This window comes from Crotalus tigris, unplaced genomic scaffold (assembly GCF_016545835.1).
Source record: "Crotalus tigris isolate CLP2741 ecotype Arizona unplaced genomic scaffold, ASM1654583v1 scf7180000017666.379230911805:20528666, whole genome shotgun sequence".
NCBI lineage: Eukaryota > Metazoa > Chordata > Lepidosauria > Squamata > Viperidae > Crotalus > Crotalus tigris.
The window spans coordinates 10,483,432-10,508,279 of NW_024096552.1; the positions used below are offsets into that span (position 1 = coordinate 10,483,432).

A 24,848-nucleotide genomic window follows, 5' to 3' on the forward strand; every position below is an offset into this window, starting at 1 on the left:
CCTTTTAGGTAGTAGCCAGATAGCTATCTTTGCAGAACAAAAAAATCTGGGAACAGGAACATCCTACTATCTGTCAGCCACTATATAACAGTAAAAAAATTCAGAACCAGAATTTCATTATTTTCAGGCACATAGAAGATATTCTGGAAAGAATTGCTATGCTTTAAAAGTAGCTTATTTATTTATTTATTTATGAGACTTATATACCGCTTTAAGTGCAAGCACCCTCTAAGCGGTGTACACCAGTAAGCAATGTATATATTTATTTACATTGCCCCCAACAATCTGGGTCCTCATTTTACCTACCTCGGAAGGATGGAAGGCTGAGTCAACCTTGAGCCGGTGAGATTTGAACCGCTGACCTGCTGAACACAGTCAGCTAAAGTAACTATGAGTAACTAAAATCTGCTAGTCAATATTGGAATCAATTTATTGGTAAATAGATGGATTTTAATTCTCAATTGTGGGGTCATATAATAAAAAATATATTGAAAAACTGCAAAAATATCCTGTAATCTACTGTAAATCACCACAAGATGGCATACAACAAATGAAATATATTTTAGTGAATATTATATGACATCTTCTCTTCAGTATGAACTATATGTGTTGCATATGTATGCATATAGATACTCTAAAATTTAACGGGTAAGGGAAACAGAAAGAAACCTCTGTTAAACCTGAATGTATTTAATTTATATTACCTAACGACATTTTTTATTTTTGTATTTAAATATTTGATGCAGATAGCATAGATAGTAAAGCTGTGATTTCGTGGATAAATTCTCAGTTTAACAATCAATGCATTAAATAGAGATCTAATAATTTGTTATTTATTTATTGACAATTGTACTTTTTCAGTTTTCTGCTGATGTTTTTTTTTTTTTATTAAAAGTTTTACAAATTTTACAAAAAAGAAAAAAGAATACAAAACTAGAGACAACATATACAAAAAAATAAAACTAAACAATACATATATATAAAAAAAAAACACCCCCCACCCCTCCCAAAACCCCCCCCTCCCTTTCCCCCCCCCCTGAGCTTCCCAGAGCAGAATATAGGCTTAAGAAGTAAAAATAAAAATTAAATTAAGAACTTTATATTTATATATATATAAAGATTATCTATAATATATATGAAAATAAAACTTATGAAAAAACTATATAATATTTTTGTGTACCCAATCTAAATTGTATAAATTTTATCCATTTATCCCAAACAGCAAGAAACTTCTCTTGCGTTTGTTGCTTTAAGAAAGCCGAAATCTTTGCCATTTCCGCCAGATAAGCTACTTTAAGAAACCATTCCTGCAATGTAGGCAAAGATTCCTTCTTCCAATATTGTCCTACTAACAGCCTAGCGGCTGTAATCAAATTTAACATCAATACAACCTCCTTTGTATCACAATCTGTAACAATACCTAACAAAAATAATTGCGGAGTAAATTTTACCCTCCTTCTAAAAATTCTCTGGATATTCCACCATATTTTGATCCAAAATGCTTTTATCTCTCTGCATGACCACCAAATATGATAATAGGAAGCCTCCTTATAACCACATCTCCAACATTTGGGTTGCACGTCAGGGTACATATAAGACATTTTTTGTGGATCAAGGTGCCATCTATAAAACATTTTATAAAAATTCTCCCTTAAGTTCTGTGCTTGTGTAAATTTGACATTTCTCACCCAAATATTTTCCCAGGTGTCCAATGAGACTGGCTCACCAAAATTCTGCGCCCATCTTATCATACAATCTTTAATTAGTTCCGTTTCTGAATCCAATTCAACTAAAACCGCATAAATTCTCTTAATGTGGGTTTGTCTTGAATCCTTCACTTGCTTGATAAGATTTTCATCTTCTCTAAGAAAACCCACCTTACAATCCATCTTCCATCTATCTAATAATTGCCTATATTGGAACCAAGAATAAATAAAGTTTTCTTGCGCTAACTCTTCCCGTGATTTTAATTGCCAGTTTTGTCCATCCCATTTAAGTAACTGTCTGTAAGACACCATATCCATTTTAAGCAATCTCAGCACAAAACTGCAGGATCAGAAATATCGTCCTGTATAGCCCTACAGAAATTCTAAGACTTTTGACTCTATCCTCAAAGATGTAAGCGGCATTACTAGGAAGACACAGTCATGCTCTCCTATACTGCACATGACACATTTTGTTACATTCTTTTGGTTTTATGTTGTTAATTTTATGTTGTTAGACTGCATTGCTTGTAATAAAAAAAACTTGAATAAAAAACCTGAGTATACATGAAACCCTAGGTGATCCATTAAATTCACTGAACCTACTCCCAAATAAATATCAAAAGACTCCTAAGTTCCATGTAACTTAATCAACACCACTAAAAAAGGCAAGAGAAAGTCTAGCTCAATTTTATGCATTTCTGACATTACCTAGCCTTCATATTCCTTCCAGCTTTGCAATTTTATGACACAATTACTCAGCTTCCAGTGCAACGTTTTGACAGTAACTTTTTCTTTTGATTATTAATTAAATTTCTACATCACCCTTATCATTTCTGTACTTTCTTTCAACCCTTAGGTCTTAATATGTCTGAAGCATTTGTGCAAGCCAAATAATGTGCTGAGTAAGAATAATGCATGTCAGTTGATGATTTTTATAATTGAATGGATGAGTGACAGATTTTGCTTCAAGCATTCAATCTCCTTACTTGCCATTTTTTAGAAATCCAATTTTTTAAAAAAGTATGTCAGGCCCAATTCAAGAAAGGGAATATATGTCAGCTTAGCTCTGGAAAAACATATATTCTCACAAATAGATTATGTCCATATTTATTACTTTGTTTGTTAAAGCAGTTTGTATAGGCATGACTCAGAGCAGCATAAAAATAAAAAACAAAATAATAGCATAATTTTATTTGAAAAAACAAAAAATTGCACAGGAAGCAATTTCAGAGTCCTAAGCAAATAAATGTATACAGGAACAACATCTGGTGCATTGCCTGGATAAGCCAGGTCTTAAAACTTTTTGAAAGACAAGCAAGATTGAAGTATTCCAAATCTCTTGTTGCTATTCCATGCTGACCCTATAATTATTTTATAGACCTTATCAGTGAAAATTCATAATCTATATTCATTCCTCTGGCCACCGTGCAATTGGAACACAAAATTTGAGTGGGAAGGATTGGTTCCTTAAGAAAACAAAGAAAATAACTTTTTAGAGTGTTCTATATGTTTTCCATCAGAATAAAATTGGCTGAATTCAGTGACTTTTATTCTTAAGGCAAGTACATAGTTCTGGAGATTGAGTGCCAGGTTTGTTCACAACATCTCCTGATATCTCCTGAAAAACTTACATGTTGGATTTTTACTAAATTTCAGTGAAAATTCAGGGAGAATAAAAGTACACAGAACTGTACACTCTGTTCTTGCGCATTGTATTTTATATGCCCTGCTGTTCTGCAAAGGCTTAATATTTCTAAAGATCTCCTGTTACGATTTTTATTCAAAGTCTACTGTAGGCTTTGGGAAGGCCCCTATTATATTTTAGGGGGATTATCAAAGGCCTTCTCAAAAATTGGCTTAATAAAGTTTAATGCTTCAATTATGCAGGATGGTGAAACAAAGCAGAAAGAGTCCCAAGGAAGAATATGCTCACAAAAAAATTGATTGATGGTGCTAGTTACAATAAAAAGCTGATTATATCTAGGCTCCTATTTCATCCCAGGTTAATGATGTGGGATAGAGAGAGCACCTGAAGAAGATTTAAGACAGGGTAGGTCCATACTTTGTAACAAGTGCTATCAATCAATGTAATTTCTCTTAATTTAGTTCTAGACTTAGTTCTACACAAACAGCTGGAAGGAGAAAGCAAATGAAATAGAATGCCTTTGGTTTTTCTGGACCACCACATAATGTCTTTCCTCCCCCATCTCCCTCTCCCCTGATAGGAAAGACCCATGTTAATAAATTGGCAGCACATCTCTGCTGTTATTGTTTATGCTACAACTGCCATTGGCCTTGGTGTTAAGTTTTCCTTAATTTTTTCGTAAAGCTAATATTGCTCTTGCTAGCAGCAATCAGACAAGAAATAGCTTTTCCCTGAAAGTCAGCTAAACTGATTGAGAATAATATTAAAAGAGGAGTAAGTTTTTGTTGCTAAGATGTATGGCAAGAGTGGGCAACGAAAATCTCAGAGTTAATTTTTACAATGCATTTTGGAAAATGTATTTTGGGGAATCTGGGTAAGACAAAAGGTTGAGGCTAAATTGATTGATTGATTGATTGATTGGCCACTTATCTTACTCTGACAGGCTAGAATCTTGGCAAATTGGAGGTACCGTTTCTTCATAAAATATTTGGTAAAATATCAGTATTTGTCCCAACTGTGGATCAGTTCACACTCCCACTGAAGAAATAGGTCTGTGACTTTGGAATCCTCCTGAACTCACAGTTAATGCTTGATCAAAAGGGAGAGCCAAGCTAAAGAAACCTTAGCCAAATCTTGGGTCATGAAATTGCAGTGAAATTCATGCATTTAAGAGAAAAGAAAACATAATTTTGACACAAAATATGTATATCCTAGGAAAACTATAACATACAAAAGGAACCAGTCTACATTAGTTCAGAAGCTGAAGTTGAAAAGAAACAAGATTGTTTTGCATATCCAATGAGCATAGCTAATTGCAAGAGGAGAAAAGCCCAGTAAATCTTTTTTAAAAAATAATATCTTGAAAGCAGCTTTTTTTGCACATATCTCTGTTGTTTTACTCAGTGGAAAATTTCAGTCAGCTTTTATTTCAGGAATTAAGGAGGATATACTGCTTATTGGTCAGTAGCAGTAACACTAGATTAGATTCCCTATTAGAAAATATTATCATAAGATGATGATGATGATGATGATGATGATGATGATGATGATGATAGCAATTCCTAATGTTATCTTGGGAAATGCAAAGCTGGTTTGCTTATAATACTATAATTCCATTGTTCTTCCAAAGATTTGTCCAAGAAAAATATGATGCCTTCTCTACAGGACTGGTTTAAAGACACATTGAGTGAAACTCATTCACTGAATGACTGGCATGTACAGGGTGTGTTTCTAGTCCCAAGAGGCATTCTCCTCCAAGGCATGAGTAATAAATGTAGGTGCAAAATGGCAGTGAAAATAAGCAATAACCTGCTACCCTCTGGGTATGATCCATCTTACCAAATTTGTAAGGAAAAAGTTCACATTCAGGACTCAAAATTTCTATCTTAATCAATGATTTTTAAAGCTTTTGAGAAGTCTAACTCAATCAAGACTCTTCCTGCTAGAGGAAGATCAGGAAAGCCAAGTAAATTTCAGGAAGGAGATTTCAATGAAACTAAAAATGGATTTAGATACTAGGAAAGTCTACTTAGCTATCTCTCTAGGTGAAGAGAAGCTAGCAATAATTATCACCAACTAAGCTTTTCTTTAAGTCACATATCTTCAGGAGCACAAAAAAATGAAAGACGTTTCAGAAAATGTGGAGGAGCTGTCCTTAGAACTGCCAAAAACTGAATACAATTGAAGGGATAGCTGCTGCTTCTTCTTCTCCTTCTCCTTCTTCTTCTTCTTCTTCTTCTTTTTCACCATCATCATCGACTTTAAAAACACTCACTCACAAAGCATTAAAAACTTGTTTTTGCCATTAAGTTGAGACCCTGGTAGTTATGCCAATTTTTCGGTCATAGTTGTGTTTAGTATGGGATATCATGAGTGTTCTTGGCTGCTAGGTTATTTTATGTTATTTCTGTTGTTTTGATTTTGGTTGTTTTAGCTGTGTTTTTATTTGGTTTTTAACTTTTAGGCACCCAGTATCATGCATGCTAGATGGGCAGCCACAGTGCTTTTTTTGTTTAAAAAAAAAAAAGGTGCCGGAATTCACACATGTCATACAACCCGCCTTGCCTACCCTACAAGGTTCCATCCCAAAAAAGATGCCGGAACTCCGTTCTGGGCGTTCTATGACAAAAAAAGCCCTGGGCAGCTGTTATGTCCTGGGCCTGCTGAGTCATTCAGCAGGTGCAGGAGGTTGCACAAAGGCCCGGGCAGACCATGTGGATGCCTGGGACCAGACAGGCTGTCTCCAGCCTATTGCACATGGCGCAAGGCAGGAGAAATACATTGCATTGATTGGTTAACACTATCCCTGCAAAAGGGGTATAAAAGGAATCCGCACCATTTTGTTTCGGTTCTGTTGTGAATTGAATAAAAACAAGACTGCTTGTTACTCCTGCCTCGTCTCAATGCCTTTTACTTGGAAACAGAATAACAGCCATATAATTTATTATATAAATCAATCAACTATACTATGCCTATTATAAAGAAGCTAGGACACTTTCTTTCTGAGAAGTATTGGTTACTTCCCAAATCCAGTTAGACAAGTCCTCCTTTTTCAATGTAACAAACCACAAGCATTAAAAAGCATGTCCCCAGATTACAATTGTGCTTATCTAAGCACCAAATCTTAAGATTCAAAACTTGTCAGTCAATACCAAAGTAAAAACCTCTAAAAACAGACTAAAGCAAAAAGATTTCTAAGTTAAAATAGAGGTGAATGATTTTGTGTTTGCTAATCATGAATGTTATCCTCTATAGATAGACCAGAGTTTGAGAAACCTGATCCAACAGCTGGAAAGCCTCTACTAGTCACCTACTGTAAGGATGTAAAATAGCAGAAAATAGTGTCTTTATCGCCATAACTATCAGAATGGGTTTAATAATCTTTCCCTAAGAATCAATCAGATGCAGAAGTTTATATTATTCCTGCTCCAAAATTCATTGTTTCCTGATCTCCAAGTTTCCAAAGCACAATGCTCAAAAGGATGATTGATAAAATGCATAGTTGATAAGACCTCATTAGATTAAACTATTAATAGGGCCAGGGCTTTTTTTCTCATAGAACGCCCAGAACAGAGTTCCGGCACCTTTTTTGGATGGAACCTTGTAGGATAGGCAAGGCGGGTTGTATGACGTGTGTGAGTTCCGGCACCTTTTTTTTTTTTTACAAAAAAGTATTAGGTTAGTCACATATTGCTAACACAGCATTATTCCAGTAATTATGCAGACACATCATTATTTTAGTGATTGTTCATTATTATTATTATTATTATTATTATTATTATTATTATTATTATTATTATTATTATTATTATTATTATTATTATTCCACATTATTTACAATCTAAGGAAGACATCAATCATTCCTGTACACTCCCTTATTCCCTCCTTCAGTACATCACATCTGTGTAGGCTTCCTACTCTTGCATGAAATTTGACTCTGACACAAACATTGATTACAAAAGCAACATAGCAATAGTTAGGCAAGGCTACATAATTTGTTTCTTTTTCTAGTTCCAGTTCCAGAACCCTACAGTGATATAGTGGACAGGGAACTGTCTCAGGACTGGAGAAAGTCAGGTATCATTATCAGCCATAAAATTAATTGGGCAATTCTGATGAGTTACTCTCTCATACCTCAAGCTTTAAAATCAATAAATAAATTAAAAATAAATCAATCAATAAAATAGCTAATTTTGAAGCACCAATTTAGTATTATTTGTAGACGGGGATATGGCAAAATATTTTCATAATTTCTAATGGAAGGTACTTTATGGTTTAAGGCAATCTGTATCTTATTTTCAACTGAAATCCTTGTAAGAATATAAAGCTGAAACACAAAACACATTCAACTCCAATCATTTTCCTAAGAACAAAATACTGAGACAGAGGGCTCCATCATAGATCCAAAGGTTTTAATTGCCACAAACCAGGTAGTAAACACAATTTAATCTGGCAGAGCAACCGTGTTTAACACAGAACAGATTTAGCAAATAAGACTCATTAGACAAATTATTATTATTTAGTATGAATCTATATTACAAAATTCATTCTCTAAGCTGCTGTTCTGCTACTTTAAATAATTGGATTTTCTGATATGTTCTACCAAATTCCACAGCTCTCCTTATTTAGAAGATTTTCATTCATGATCCTCTTATGGATGGCTAAATAACTCACAAAAGGGTGCTGTTTTTTTTCTATCTTGTTTGCAAAAAATCTCTTTCTTTATACTTTTAGATTAAGGTGACTAACCGTCCTCCTTTAGGGAGGACAGTCCTCCTTTTGTGAGTTCTGTCCTCCCTCGAAAAGTGTCCTCCTACATGTCCTCCTTTTCGATATTTGAAGACTAATCTGCAGGGCTTTTTTTCTCATAGAACGCTCAGAACGGCGTTCCGGCACCTTTTTTGATGTTTTTTTTTTCAACTTTTGCATGAGCTGTGCTACTCTCCCTATTGGCTTTCGAAAGCCAATAGGAATTGCTGCTGAGCACGCCAAAATACCCGGCCAGCAAACTTCGCACATGTAAGTTTACATGTCGGCCTTATCTGGACCGAGGGGCTTTACTCACAGTCACTCATGCCCTCGTCACCTCAAGACTGGATTACTGTAATGCGCTCTACATGGGGCTACCCTTGAAGAGCGTTTGGAGGCTGCAGTTGGTTCAGAATGCAGCCGCGAGAGCGATTGTGGGCGCGCCAAGGTATGCCCACATGTCACCTATCCTCCGCGAGCTGCACTGGCTTCCTGTGGGTCTCCAGACGCAATTCAAGGTGTTGGTTATCACCTTTAAAGCTCTTCATGGCATAGGGCCAGGTTACTTACAGGACCGCATACTGCCGCACAGTTCCCAGAGACCGGTGAGGTCCCATAGATTGGGCCTCCTTCAGGTCCCGTCGGCCAGACAATGTCGGCTGGGGGGCCCTCGGGGAAGGGCCTTTTCTGTGGTGGCTCCAACCTGGTGGAATCAACTTCCCCCCGAGGTTCGAACAACTCCCACCCTGCCGGCCTTTAAGAAAGCCGTTAAAACTCTCCTGTTCCGGCAGGCCTGGGGCTGATGTCCCTGGGGGGGGGGCAGGACATGATCGGACTTGCGGTATGATTGAATTATTTTATTGTCTTATTCTCGATGATTGTTTTAATTTTGTACGCTGCCCTGAGTCCTTTGGGATTGGGCGGCATATAAATAAAATAAATAAATAAATAAGTTGTCTGCAGCGAAGGTGAATTGGCAGGAACTTTGCACCCCTCCCTGCTACCCAACTACACCATCTCCTAGTTAGTCCCGAAGATACCTGGAGGAGACTGGAGCGGTGACATCATGGTAACTTTCTCTTGATCTTCAGCCCTGCTAGGGCAATAATGGCTGCGGGCACAAGAGGCAGGGGCAGCGGGGCTGCTGTGGGTGGGGTGTGAGGGACGGCGGTGGCGGGCTGCCCCCCATGCTGTGGGAGCCGCGGGGCCTGCTCTACACAGGGTTGCGCAGGGTGGGCGGTGGTGCTGGCGGGGCAGCTGCAGGTGGGGTGTGTTGACGGGCTGCCCCCGGGGCCAGAGCTGGCACAGCCAGTGCTTTGGGAGCCGCGGGGCCCACTCTACACTGTGGGGCAGCAGTGCTGGCGGGGCAGCTGCGGACGGGGACGCAGCATGTAAGCATAATTACAATATAAAATGTCATTGTTACAAATGTTTTTTATTATGCATTTATCATATTATAGTGTATTCTGTATTATTGTTGCAATGAATAAAATGTTTATTTTATTTACGATATTTTTTCTTCAATTTATTTGTGTCCTCCTTTTCATTGTAAAAACGTTGGTCACCTTATTTTAGATACCTAGACAGGCTTTGGAATATTTTTCTCTCAGTTTCCAAATCAGGACAGATAGAAAGAGACAGCTAGACAAATGGTTGTAAATGCCATGGTTCTCTCTTGTCCAATGCAGTTATAAGTAGTTTCATATAATGACTGGCAAGAATCTGGGTAGGATCACAACAGGAATAACCAAAATCAGACCCCAAATTTAGGCCCCAGTATCTCCAGTTAAGAAGTATAAATAGATAAAGAAAAAAACTCTGCCTAAAACCTGCTGCCAGTCAGAGGAGGTCCCTTTATCTTCTTGTCCAGAGATATGTGGGCAAGGCATGGAGACAGAGATCTGGATGTGATAATGGTTATGCTGGCAGATTTAGAAAAAAACTGTCTTCAATAAAAGTACAGCCACATTGGGAATTACACAGGATTGCAATGGCAGAGGTGCTAGTGGAGAAATGTTGGATATTTGAATGTAGAATTAAATGGGAATATCTTTAATACAAAAGTATTTCTATTAATGTCCCTGCTTTGTAGGCCTGCACTGTACAGATCACATATACCATATCTTTATGAATCAGATGCATATTATAAGAAATCTCCAAATGAAAAACTGAACTGGAAACCTGAAGATGTAAAGCAATATTGTTGAGGGACAATTCCTCCAATCACTTCCCCAGGCAAGTGAACTTCAACATAGTTTGACAAAGGCTCCCTTCTACTTATTTTTTAAAAGGAATGAAATTATAGCTGCAAAAAAATTACATTTCTTTACATTGAGCAAGTCTGCCAATAGGTAGGACTACATTTTAAAACTCATTTTGTCAGCTTCAACATCCTTTTGTGAAACAAATATGCATTCTATAGAAGTGTGTGTGTCAGTTGGGAAGGGCTGTTTCTGTACGCTCTTCACAACTGTGAGGTAAACTGGCTGAGGCCCTCCCACCTCCTGAGTCTATGTCATTTACAATTGATTTTGCGTGTTCATTCACTGGCACAGAAGGCAAGCAGACACTGACTTCAGAGCTACAAAGGAAGACAGAAGCTGCTGGAAAATATTGCAGGCCAGGGTGGGAAGAGCGCCAGTAACTATCAGTGGCTGCTCCACTACCTTTGTGATTTTCTTGTCTTCTTCCAGTCTTTTATTTGTTGTATTTGTACTAATATTGATCTGATTAGCTGAAGAAGGATCGGGCTGTGCCTGGACTAGTGGGAGTGTGAATGCTCATCTGCCAGAACAGAAGAGGGCAGAAAACCAACAAGAGAAAAGGGTACTAAAGCTTCAAAGGGCTGTTTTTTGTCTTTACTCTCCTGATGGTCCCTGCTGGTCAGCGTGCTCGAATGTCTCTGCGTAAGGAGTTCTCAACTATTGTCTACTCTTTGCGTTTTCTTTCCCCTTGCTGATCCTGATTATCTTGATCTAAAATGATTTTGGAGACGATCATTTTCGGTTGCGGAGAGGCAGGAGGCAAAAATTCTGTTTTGCAGCCTCGGAGTTTGTTAATAAGTGCCGTAGCGACAACAGCGACGGCCTGACCTGTCTCGGAAAAGGGAGACGGGAATATATCCATCGGAAATGGGGAATTAGAGAATACCCCCAAGCCCCAGAGAATTCCCTTGTCTGCCCCTCCCAGGTGTGCCGCAGGAGGGATAGGCCTCCTATATTTTCTTGCCAAATTTCCAGGAAACTGCCCCATCATTGGGAGGGTGTGGTGTTTCTCTAACTCTTGACCCGAGAATGGGGTGGGAACAAATTATTATTTATACTTGCGCCCCCACACATTGAAAGCTGGCTAGATTTAAGACTGGAAAGAAGATAAATGACAAACAATAGTCTCACATTGGTCCTGTCATCTTGCAGATTGACTAGGACTTGCGCTAACTGTTTAATCCTTAACTGCTAAGGATTTTAGATATTCATCCTGTTTTGGTTTTCCCTCCGCGATGACGCGTGTCGCATTTTCAACCTTCCCTGGGAGATAACTTCACCATCTGCCGAACTTCCCCCCCTTCCCCTTAATTTTTGGCTGGCATGCAACAGCCGCTGTCTTTCTAGGCGCTGATAGCAGCTGCCGTTTTGCGACCACTAAAGCGCGTTGCTGTTATTATCGCTGGCTGGGGAGTTTGTCCTGCTTGGCTCGCCGTTCGAAGGTGGGAGGACAGGGGGCAGGCTGAGATGGGAGAGGGCATGTCCAAACGATTGAAGGTGCAATTGGGAAGTGAAGCGGAGATGGAGGAAAGGGCGTTCAACAACCCATATCCAGATTATCAGCCTTATGGAAACACCGCCTCGGCCAGCACTACTTTGCCTACCCCCAGCGACTCGGAAGACAATCGATGCAGTTCGGCTTCGCCCCAACGAGACGACTCCCTCCCCTTCGAAAGCGACGGGCAGGTAAGCTAGAAAGAGGCCTGGACGCGACTAAATTAAGAACTCAAAGCCGGCGTTCCCGAATACAGTTGGTTTCCAGTAACCTGGAAAGCAAATCTGAATCTCTTGTGAGGCTCGGATAGATTCGTTGTTTTGAACGTTGGTTCTTCCCCCATCCCACAGGCAGGTCTGTCCTGACATCCCCGTTTCAAAAAGCCAGCCAGGAGGGTTGGATTGGGATATTTCGTATCCTAAGCCTTCTGGGGGACCGGATGTCTGTCCTGAGGAAAGGAGGTCTTTTGGTATCTGGGCGTTCCGTCATGGATAGCAGATGTCTATGTTTATTTTTCCTTCTAAGTTCTCGGTTAGCGTTTGTGTCTTCTCTCTCCCTCTTTTAGGTCCCTCGCGTTAATACTAGGCTCCTTCCCCTCCAGGCCTTTCTCCACACCCAAGCGTATGGAAGAACTTGGAACGGGAGCTAATCAAAGCTCCGTAAATGTCAGAAACTGTATAGAAGGCTGCTTCCTTGTCTGTAGGATTGTAAAAAGAGTATGTCAGTGACGTTAGCTATCACATATTAATTACAGATTGGTGGAAAATATAATGAGATGATTACTTTCCCACATGCTCATTGAATATAGAAATTCCCTCCCTCTTTAATAATTATTTTTGTATCTCCACTTTCAACTTCATATACTGAAATTGCTGTAATGTCAATGGAGGAGCGGAGTTTCATCCTATGAGCCTTATCTGATTTTTCAGATTTTTAGGAATATGTGTGGGAACTCCTATTCAAGCCTGCTGGGTGATTTTGGGCCTGTCACTGTCTACCAACCCAATCCAACCACTTTGCAGGGCTGTGTGAAAATAGGAGACAGGAGCATTAGATATATAAGCAATGTTGAGGTGACAAAAAACTAAGGATAAAAATCTAAGAAATAAATATGGTGGAAGTATAAATTGGGGTACTTGTCATATGAAGTGATAGATCACCACCATTAATATTCCAATATCTTAGCAAATAGATCTGAAGGAAATAACTGATATTTCTTGAGCTGTGGTGAATTTTTTCAGAGGAGCATAAAACCTGCATTTTGATCAATTATTGAGAATTATCCCAGTCTGTCTATACATCAGAACTAATTTCTATAGATTTTCTTTCATGGGACATAAATACTGAATCGGTATATATTGGAAGCACAGTTTAGTATGTTCTAATTAGCAATCTTTTTTAATAATGGGAAGTGTTAAGGTCTCTGGTAATCTGGCAACAATTTTCCCATGTTCTGAAATAGAATTTGCTTATTTGAGCCAGTTCAACTTAACAAATTATAGAAAGGTTATTTATGCAAAAGAAAGCTTTTGGAGAATGATTGTAGAATGGACTGACATCTTTAAGCAGATGACAGGAAAATCCAAATTATACCTTGGTAATCTGTAACTCAGAAATAAGCCTTACTGACTCCTGTAGGATTTACTTTAAGAAGTGTGGCTATCTGCCCATTGACATATTCTCTGGTTCTAAACCTGAAATAAGCAACCTATAGCTCTCTTTTGGTAGCTCCTTGAATCTTCCAGGATTATAGTAACAAAATTCAGGGTCCAACCAACTAATGATGTTTGGCAAGTTATTAACTAATGCACTCACCTTGCTCATCCCACCACATGCCTTAGATTTGTATTTTAAGCAAACTTGTCTAGGAATGAACAGGAAAAAAATAAGCAAACAAAACAAAAAAAGCAGAAATCCAATTCCCGTGACTATCACTATAAAATTAAAATACTTTTGTTACCTATTTTGCTCAATAAGAGTTGGAATATGTGCTGCCCAGGCGAGTTCACAGTTCAATACATAGTTATTTAGGTAAGAATATAAAACTGATGTTTAGGCTTTTAATGCCTTGTCTCAGGCATTTATTTCAGCCTTGCAAAAAATTAATAAATTGATACTTTCCTAATGTGCCAATTCTGGCTTCCAAAATCTCTCCTCATTTTTCTTTTAAGTCCCTTTTTTATATAGTGGATTTTTCCGTTTAGAATATAAACCTTTTGCCTTTTTCTCTTGCCCCAAAAACCAAAATATTGTCTCAAGATAATTTAGTTGCTTTTTTCTCAGCATGGCAAAGATTGACAACCTGTGTGTTATTCCCTGTGAACAATTATTAATGACATGCCCATCCCCAAACATGCTGTTTATATAATAATACTTATTTTTCATTATCAATCACAAAGAATCAGATTCAGAATAACCCTAAAATCATTGAATGTCTATTATTGCTATTGCTGTTGAATGCAAAGTGAAATTGAGAACTGAGTACCTTGTAGGCTGCCATATATGGATATCTGGCTGTCACTTGGTAGTTCACAAATCTGAAATGCTTGTATCCTGAATTGTTTCCAGGATACAGAATTGACACTAATACAGTATCACTGGCAGCTGCCAAATCTGCCAAGCTGCAATATCTTTCTTTCGAGCAAAACAATGTCACTGGATCTCCATTGGGGTTTTTGTGAAAAATTAAAATGGTATTGATTGCAAGGCCAGATGTTCCCCAGAAAGGATTCCTCCAACTTGGAGACATCCTGTGAGTGAACTTCACTTTGCAAAGTTCCGCAAAGCAGAACTGCAATCTTTCTGCTTCCTAATTGCATCAAAATAGAACTTTCACTTTTCTATCCCTAAGGAGAGGTGAAAAGTTCTATTTTGATGCAGTAGAGAAAGGCAGAAAAAGGTTTTAGCTAAAGAAAATCTGAATGTTATATTTTAAAAATCTAAAATATGTATTTTAAATATGAACTGTAGATAAGAAAAAGAAAAAATGTCACGTCAGACTTCCCAATTCATTCGTCTCTGAAATCTACAGCTCCTACCATGAGTGCTTATGTACAGTTCACATCTACAAGTGGATTTGTTGCTTTTGGTCTCATACCCTATCTGTCTCATCCCCAACTTTCCATTTCTGCATCTATATATTTTCTCCAAATCAATGTTTATATTCAAATTAATAAGCAAATGATATGCATAATAAGTGCTGCTTGTCATTTTGATTCTGTAATGTCATGACCATTATCACCGAATCATAATATTTTGTCAAATATAAATTGAGTTCCTAAGTTATAACAGATGCTTTGCAGAGCATAATCAGCAGTTGCCTTCAGTTGTCAGGTTATAAGAGGAAAATTTTTAACCAAGATCTAGGACTAAAATAGACTTTGCATAATTGAACTGTGAGTATTAAAAATTAATTCACTAAGTATATGTACCCTCATATTTTGAACAGCATGCTCCATATAATTAAGATTTAGTTTAGACTCTAACTCAGGGGTAGTCAACCTTGGCATAAAAGAGCCAAAGTTGACTATCCCTGCTCTAAATGGTTCTTTAAGGAGTGAGTTTAAGACTAATGATAATTAATGGCAAACATTACTTAGCTTGAGGGAATAATTAATTGGGACAACTTCAGATGATTTAGTGATGTTTAGTTATTTGGCATACACTTAGGATTGCTCTTGCTTTTTATTTATATTGAAGACTCAGAGTTACTGTTTTGGTAAATCACATATTATGGTCCCAAAAAGACCATTTTTACAAACTGACAGAAATCTTTGCCGTAATTGATATAGCAAGCAGGGAAAAAATGGCCCTTTTTGCTTGAACTGTATGCACTAATTTAAATGTTTGGAGTTAATACATATATGTGTATTTAAAAATCTACAGTTCCAAGATTATGCCAAGGTATTGATATCAAATAATGAAGCCCACATTCCAGCTGAGTATATGTATTTACAATGATGTCATGGCTAATGGTATGAAAAACCATTGAGAAATCCATGACAGTCCACAGAACCACATATTTAAGGAATTTCTTCTTAGAGAATAACTAAAGGCAGGAATTTAAATAGATTTGAAAATGAATCCGTTTTTTTAAAAGTAAAAAAAATTGCTAAGACACTGCTTAGAAAGGAAATATTAGCCAGTGGCCCATAATTGTAATATTGTCAAATTGTAGGCTAGTTTTTCTTCACAAAATACTACCTCTTCTAAAGAAATCATACCTTCTTGGAAATCTTATGGATTCAGATGGATATTTTCTCTTTATTAGATGAATAAATCATCCCTTCAAAATATTGTGTGATGGGATTTCCGGTTCGCGGCATCTCTAGTCACACGGGGAGACTTCTCTCCTTGTCAGCTAGCTTTCCCTCCGCTGGCAGACCCTTATGCGGGTCCAAAGTCGCCCTGGAGGGTGCGACTTCTGTCGAGGAGGCTCTGCTCGGCTGCTGAGGAGCAGCAGCTCCCTCAGCTGTCCAAGCCATCTCTAAGGGCCAACGGAGAAGAAGATCGGCCAGTAAAATGGCCGATCACCCTGCTGCTTCAAACCGCAAGTCAAAGAACATCTAAGATGTAAGAACCCCCGTGGTGAATCCTGGTGAGACTTTTCTTTGTTATTCTCTCTATTCTATTTTGTTTTTGCTATCTAAAAGAGCCTTTTTGGAATTACTTCCCTAGAAATTAAGAACTAGAATATATCTGGAAGGAATACCTGAATTGATAACTTGTTGAGTTAAAGTGAAATTTGATTTTGGTAATTGTAAACTGATAAAGTTTTAAAACAGGTTTATTAGTAATAGAAATTTAATTTAGAAATGGAATATTTTAAACGTATTATGTTATTTGAGGGAAATAGAGAGGAGACAGTGAATGTATTGAGTTGAGTTGTTTATATTTTTACTTTGGAATGTCTGATTACTCAAATATCACAGTGTGTCCTGAGTACTTTTTCTTAAAAATTAAAAAAACAATAAAATATTTTTTAAAAAAATATTGTGTGATGGATTGGCTGGTTTCAGCCCATTATTTTCTGCATATTTTCACATTCCAGTAGCTAAAATTCAACTCAGTAAGTTGACAGATTTGTTGGACTCCTCTGTAAAAATATTGCATTGACTATGTAGCCCAAATAATGGTCGATATTTTATAATGCAAACCTAAATCTTAATATAATGTTTGTGTACCTGTCTTGTGCACTGCTATTAGGTTATATCACTTCCTGCTAATACTCCTGCTCTGTTGCATTATGGTTTAAACTAGCAACATGCATTGTTGCCAACTAAGAAAGAACAGCCACCATCATTCAGGATCACTAGCCACAAAAGGGTGTTATCATAGTACAGGTAGTCCTCAATTTACAACTGTTCATTTAGTGACAGTTCAAAGTAATAACTGAAAAAAATTATAACTGACCATTATGATCATTTTTCACACTTGCGACTGTTGCAGCATCCCCCATGGTCACATGATCAAATTTTGGATGCTTGAGAACTGGTTCATATTTACGACATTGCAGTGCCCCGGAGTCACGTAATCAGTTTTTGCAACCTTTTGACAAGCAAACCAGATTCACTTAGTAACTTAGCAACTATAATTATTCATTTAACAACTGTGGTGAGAAAGGTCATAAAATGGGGCAAAACACATTTAACAAATGTCTCATTTAGCAACATAAACACCTGTAGTTGCTTCTTGTCTTCCTCCTCATCTAGCTATGAACAATTGGTTGGGTGAAATCCATTGTTAAGGCTAAACTACAAAATTCTTGTTTCAAAGAGAAGTTGAAAAACAAAGGAAATTGGAATGAAACCCTACTGAAAGCATGCAATCATATAGCAAGAAATAATAAATGGGTGCCATTTATTTTTCTCTTAGCTGCCATAACAATCCTTATAAAGTTTTTTTAAAAAAGAATGATTGAAGCAGAGTCAGAAGTTGTTGAAAGTTTTACTTCACCAGAGTAATTAAAAGTCATTATGAAACACTAAGTCTCAAAGTTGCTGGGTCTCTTATATTCCTTTGAATGCTAAACAAACATGCTGACTGAGCTCATATATAATGCTAAATTTTAATATGGTTTTTTTGCTTTTTGTGTAATTAGGAAAGGATCAAAATGGTTAAATACAAAATATGTGTTCCAAATTCAGAACTGTCTTTGGGACATGCTGAAATCTACTGCTCTATAAGGAGGAGTATTGTAATTCCTGTTTTCTAGTCAAAATGCTGCATTTCAAACTGGAATATTTCCAGTAAGGTTTGAACAATTCAGGTGAAATAACCCATTCCATCCAAAGCGGAAACTTTTGAGAGTTAAAATGTTTCAGTCCCCAAACATTTTATACCCTCCCCCCAATGTTTATACATTATATTATAATGTGATTTATTGCTTAAATATGATTATGTAAATGTAATTTATTGTTTAAGATTTGTGTGTTTTATTCACGAAGCTTTAATTTGTTATCTGAATCACCTTTCTCTATGCACATAATATGTCTTAAACATTTCTAGCCTTATTTTTTGCAGATCAGCTCATATTTTAATAAGAAAATTACAAGTAAAATTAAAGACTTATTGCAGCAAATGGAAGAAGGATTAAAAACAGCAGATCCTCATGACTGCTCTGCATATACTGGCTGGACAGGTGAGATACCTGAACTCTTTGATAATTGATTTGGAAAGTCATAAGACCTTCATTATATATACGAAGCACTAGATTTTACATTCAAGTTGCATTCTGTTAATATTCCAATTGTTGATAATGTTTTGTCTCCCCTTTCATGAATACATCTGTAGCAGATTTAACAGTATTGTGAAGAAGATACAGAACACAATAACACGAGTTGGAAGGGATCTTGGAGGTCTTCTACTCCAACCTCCCTCTCAGGCATGAAACTTTATACCATTTCAAACAAATGGTTGTCCAATCTCTTCTTAAAACCTCTATTGATGGAGCATCCACCATTTCTGGAAGCAAGACATTCCACTGATTAATTGTTCTCACTGTCAGGAAATTTATTCTTAGTTCTAGATTGGTTCCCTCTTAGATGTGTTTCCATCCATTGTTTCTTGTCCTGCCCTCAGATGCTTCAGAGAATAGATTGACCCTCTCTTCTTTGTGGCAGCCTCTCAAATAGTGGAAAACTGCTATCATGTCACCCCAGATCCATTTTATCACTAGGCTAGACATACCCAATTCCTGCAGTTATTCGTCATATGTTTTAGCTTCCATCTCCTAATCATCTCTGTTACTATTCTCTGCACTCTTTCTAGGACCGCGAACCTATAGCACGCAGAGCCCTCTCTGTGGGCACACACGCCATTGCCCCAGTCCTAGGCCTTCAGCCAGGTTTTATAAAATCTTTTCGCTTTAGGCCTCTGCCGCCGTGTGCAAAAAAAAAAGGTTCGATCAATCAATTTCAACTTCTCACAGGAAAAAAAAAAGATCTCGCAAAGTTGGAATTGATTGATTAAACTTTTTAGTCCCACCCCAGTCTGCCATTATCACCGCAGCCATGCCCACCCAATGGGCCACGCCCACCCAGCACCCGATGATACATTCTTGGGTTTGGTTTGCAGTTTGGACACTCGGTTTCTAAAAGATTCGCCATCACTGGTCTAGAATCTCAAATCTGTTTATATCATGGTAGCGAAATATATAGATCATATGTTAAAAAAAATTAAGGCAGAAAAGTTTCAGCCATGCTGAATCTGGTTTGAATCTGGTTTGGTTTGCATACATCCTCCATCTTCTCTTTAGTTCACTTCAGAAGATCAGATGTTTAGATTTTTTTATAAAATGTCTGATCACATAGAGAAAGGAATTCTTCCTTTTAATGCAGGCTTGAAATACATTTAGTCATGGTGACACAATTTTCTCTGGGTCTGTAGGAATGCTATAAGGAGTCCAGATGAAATATTTAAAGAATGTAGAATATTTAAATTAATTTAGTCTATAATCTGTCCAGTTTTAGCACATTTATAATCCCCCTTTCCCCTCACCCTGATGGATTCCCTATCTTAAAACAGAAATGACTTTGAGTAAAACTCCACCCCCTCAAAATGACTGTTGAGGTGTAAGAGGATTTTTTTCTCTTATGTTCTGTTATTTTTGCTGCCAGAGCTGGTTCTTTGGCAGTCTTGGCCCCTGGATTTGAATGGGGGCCCTTAAGATTGACCCAAGATGACTTTTGGATGGTTGTGGACCCACCTGGGAGGGGAAGTCATTTAGATTGCAGCTCCCTGTGGAAGCAATTGAAACGTCAATAGACGTTGCCATCCTCTGACCAGCAGCACTTTATCATAAGCATGCCTGGAATTTTTAAGTTTACTTTTTGAACTTTTGCTTTTGTTTATATCTTCAAAGGTTAATTTGATGGCTGAATGCTGATTTATTTCAACCTCTGCTGATTCTTTCTGTTTTCTGTTTTGGCTTTCTTTCCTTGATTTAGTTGATCGCTTTCTTCAATTTTTGCTCTTTATGGAAACATAACACATGACTTTGGATTTGTATTTTATTAACTTTCAAACTTTTTGGATCAAAATACTCAGAAAATATCTCCCTCGCTCCTACCTTCCTGTTCTCTCTCTGCTTTGAGTAATAGTGGATCGTATTATGCTGAGAAGGAGGAGGCTGATACCCAAGGAGGAAAACAGAGTCTGGCCAGCAAGATGCAGTCTTTAGTTGATTTTTTTTCAAAAAGGTTTGATCAACTTATAAAATACGTGCAAGACATTTTTTAAAAAAACAAACAACTTGCCTCCAGAAATTGTGAATGCTCCAATACTGGAAGTTTTTAAGAAGAGACTGACAGCCATTTGTCTGAAATGGTATTGGGTTCCCTGCATGAGCAGGATGTTGGACTAAAAGACCTCCAAGGTCTCTTCCAACTCTATTATTAATATTATAAATCTACAAAAAGAATTTGTTTTCAAAGCAGCAGATTCATCAGGAAGAAATATAGAGCAAACTAAAACAAAAAAGAATCTACAGATTCAGTCTCTGAGAGGCAGAGATGGCAAGACAGAGTTGTTGAAGTTTTGGAGAGTAGGAGGGGGATTAGGGAGAAGTACATGCATACCTATATGTGTGTCTCTTAGAGGCAATGCTTAATGAATTGCAGAATGTGGAATGTATTACCCTGAAATGTATTATCCAAGGCTTGAATGTTCTGTACAACTTCTCCCCGGGACTGGCTGACTAGAATATAAGGTAGCAAAATAAATATGGAAGAATTGATGTTAGGAATGGAATGCAATTTATGGGCACAGTATATGCATTGCTTGCAGGACAAAGTGTACATAGAGGTACAAGATAGCATACATAGTTTTTCAGACCTCTACCTTTGGGTCCCTAGTTCTTCATTTAAAGCCTATTGCAATCAAAGTTTATGCAATTCATCCAAAATTTAACATTTATTTTTATCATGTTTTTAGCTCCACAATATAGCTGAAAAGACTCCCAAAATAATTTGAAACCTAAAAGATCCTTAACAAAGAAAGAGAGAGGAAAGAAGAGATAAGAATAGAGTTAGGCAGTAATTTTTGATTTGGATAAATTGTAATAATGATGATCTGGGATTGAAACAGTTGAGGAGAAGTCCCCAAAATCAGATGCTCAAATCACTATTGGAGAGCTGTTTCTCCCTACTCTCTGTTCTACAGCGTTGTCCAGCAACTACTTCCAGGGATTAGCTTAGGGAGTGACCTGAAAAACTGGTATTTTGATAACGCACGTTGACTTCTCTAATTTTGTCCCAAACAAAAGTTAAATTTGAAAGCAGATTAGCCCACTCTCTATTATTAAAAGAGATCAGTATCTTTCAGCTTGTTCTTCTTTAATGGCTTTGGAGGATGCAAAGTGTTTTAGACAGATGGTTCTGTAGGAGGAGAGATGACAAAATTGTAGCATTCGTGATTTGTTTGCTTTTAAAAAATGGAAACAGCCTAATGCTGGTAAAATGTAGCTTTTTAAAAAATATTGCTGCTTTTCGCTTGCTTTTCTTTTTAGAAATGTAATAGAACAAAATTCTAATGCAGATAGTTCATTGCTAATTCATTCCTGAGTCATGATGAAAGAATTCAAACTTTTGCATACAGTAAGAAATAAAGAGGAATCGTGCCAGTCTCCTAGGACAAGCCTTATTTTTGAACATGAACATTTAAATACAACACTGTGTTAAAATATTTTTGGAGCTTTATGTGAGTTAAATGTAAATCTATTCATATTACCGGTACTTTTATTTTTGGAATTTATTTTTTTTCTACCCATTGTATCCATCCTCTCCTTGAAGAAGCCCAGAATGATATATTACATGTTGTTATTCATTGTGCAGCTGTAGGTCTTGTGAGACAGGCAAGGACAACTGAAAGTTAATTGAATTGGGAACCAATATTTTTGTAATAAAGGGCCATCACTTGTTCCGCAGCACATATAGCTTTTCTTTTTTAACCTGTTTAATTTAAACCTAATAAGTGTTTTTGCATTTTAAATGTATTTCAGTAAATAACATGATTTAGCAAAATGCATTATTTCTTAAATCACTTCTCTTCAGTGTCACAAAATACAGTGGTATCTTAGTACTCACCATTAATTGGGTCTGGGAAGCTCGATGAGTACTAAAAATGAGTGCCAAACAAATCACAACCTTTTGTGTAAGTTGGGAAGGACTTCCTGCCTGTTCCTTTTCCTATGTCAGCAATCTTCCCAGCATGACTAACTTCCTGTCTGTTCCCCATGGCCATCGCTCTTTTCCTATCACAGAGTACCAAACAAACAACGAATACTGGACATTTGGCATTTGTATGCCAAAACAACTAGACACAAATATAGACAAATATGTCATCACTCTGCTAAACACCTAATTCCCACAACACATATTTACCCACATAATAGGGCTGTACAGGTAATCCTTGTCTTACAACAGTTCATTTAGTGACCATTCAAAGTTGCAACAGCACTGAAAAAAGTGACTTATAATCATTTTTCACACTTGCAACCGTTGCGGCATCCCGTGATCATGATCAAAATTCAGATGCTTCGCAACTGGTTAATATTTATGACCGCTGCAATATCTTTCTTACAATCCTCTTACAAGCAAAGTCAATGGGGAAGCCAGTTTCACTTAAAAACCATGATACTAACTTAACAACTGCAATGATTCACTTAACAATCATGGCAAGAAAGGACATAAAATGGCAAAATTCACTTAACAAATGTTTCACTTAGCAATAGAAATGTTGGGCTCAATTGTGTTCATAAGTCAAGGAGTACCTGTATTTTCATTATCCTTTTCTTCTCATCTTACGTATTATCTTCTCCTAATTGGTATCTTATGATTTATCATTTATTTGTATTATGATTTATGACTGTATCTTTACAGTCATGACTTACCACTTTGTTGTGTGTACGCTAAGAGCTTATACAGCGCAGATATTCCTTGTCTGTCCAGTCACACTTGGCCAATAAATAATTATTCTTTTGTTCTGTTCTGTTCCATTCCATCCATTCTACTTTTGTGTCAAAATGCATTGAGTACCAAATTCAATGGGTTTTGAAGCAGTCAAGTACCAAGGTACCAATACAGAAAACAATGATTATTATACACAGCATATAGTTAGTAGTAGTATTTTTGGTCTATTTGTTAAGCTATCTAAAGTATACCTGATTCATTTCATGGTATTGGGTCTATAACTCCCTAATCCTGATACTTCTGAAGGACACCAATTGAGAAATGTTGATCTAGAGTCATGGATCTATCAGTAGATTAAAATAAAGTCTTCTTTGAGTCAAGGATTCTTGATAATTTTGTGCACATACTCAAGTAATTTTCTTGGCAGTAGCACAGAAGTGAATTATCATTTACAGGATATTTTTCAAATACTTGATCTAGTTTTACAGCCCAGGTACTCTTATTTTCTGAACAATTAAGTATGCCATCATTTGAAGCCAGTGCATTTTCTCACTTTGTATTTGATAGGCCTAATAGACAAAACGCACCAGGTACTGAAAACAAAACAGAGAAATAGGAATTCTGTTGAGATCCCTGAATATCTGAACAGCTTGAGTTCAAATGGTCCTCCTTTTTACAGTGCTATCAGAAGGTGATCTTGGGAGATATCTCTTTGACCTTCTTGGGAATTGTCCTATGAAATACTGCATGGTTGATCTTGTTCTTATTTAGTATCTATGAAAACTATACATTGATATGGAGCTAGCTCTACCAGTACATAATGATCTACAGTTGCATTTCTTTCCTGAAAGTTCAAGATAGGCTGTTTCAAGAGCTTCTATTGTACATGTTTTAGTTTTTAATAGTCTGATGCTGGAGAACAAACAAATTCAAACAAATCCAAGTTCTTGGTGATTATAGCAATAGCAATAGCACTTAGACCTACATACCACTTCACAGCACTTTACAGCCCTCTATAAGCGGTTTACAGAATCAGCATATTGGCCCCAACATTCTAGGTCTTCATTTTACCAATCTCAGAAGAATGGAAGGCTGAGTCAACTTTAAGCCAGTGAGAACCGAACTGCTGGCAGTCAGCAGAATTAGCCTGCAATACTGCATTCTAACCATTGCATCACCACGGCTTTTATAGGTGCTCAATCTTCTTCTGGATGAACTGAACTCTCTTGTAAGAAACCTGTTTTGATCTGGGAGTCCCAATAGGGGAATTTTGATAAGTTTGAGCTAATAACCAATTGCATCCTTTTCTGAGGAAGATTGACATGATGTGGGTGACACATCCTGGGTAGCATCAAGTATGGCTTTCTACATTTCTTTTGAAAATAATGTGGAATTTACAATTGGCCCAGAATGTGGTAATCACAATATATCAGCATTAAAACAGTTATGTGGATATTTTGTAAGATTGATTCAGGTTATTCTCTTAGTTTTTATTTAGCAAAATCCAACTCTTATAGTTTCCTACAAGAGGAACAATAGAGAGTTATAGAGAGAAGGTAAAAAGAGGTCAAAGTAAAAAAT

General features: G+C 37.2%; 1 protein-coding gene across 2 annotated transcripts in view; it reads left to right on the top strand.

The window, feature by feature from the left end:
• Positions 1 to 10,660: 10,660 nt before the first annotated feature.
• LANCL2 (LanC like 2) overlaps positions 10,661 to 24,848 on the top strand; it is a 32,335-nt gene continuing 18,147 nt past the window's right edge. Inside the window, exons 1-2 of one of the 2 annotated variants that reach the window (XM_039336679.1) lie at positions 10,661 to 12,050; positions 18,367 to 18,499. In XM_039336679.1, the coding sequence (XP_039192613.1) occupies positions 11,832 to 12,050; positions 18,367 to 18,499 (352 nt within the window). In that variant the 5' untranslated portion in view covers positions 10,661 to 11,831. The remainder of the gene's footprint in view (positions 12,051 to 18,366; positions 18,500 to 24,848) is intronic. The other variant, XM_039336680.1, reaches the window with a different exon arrangement.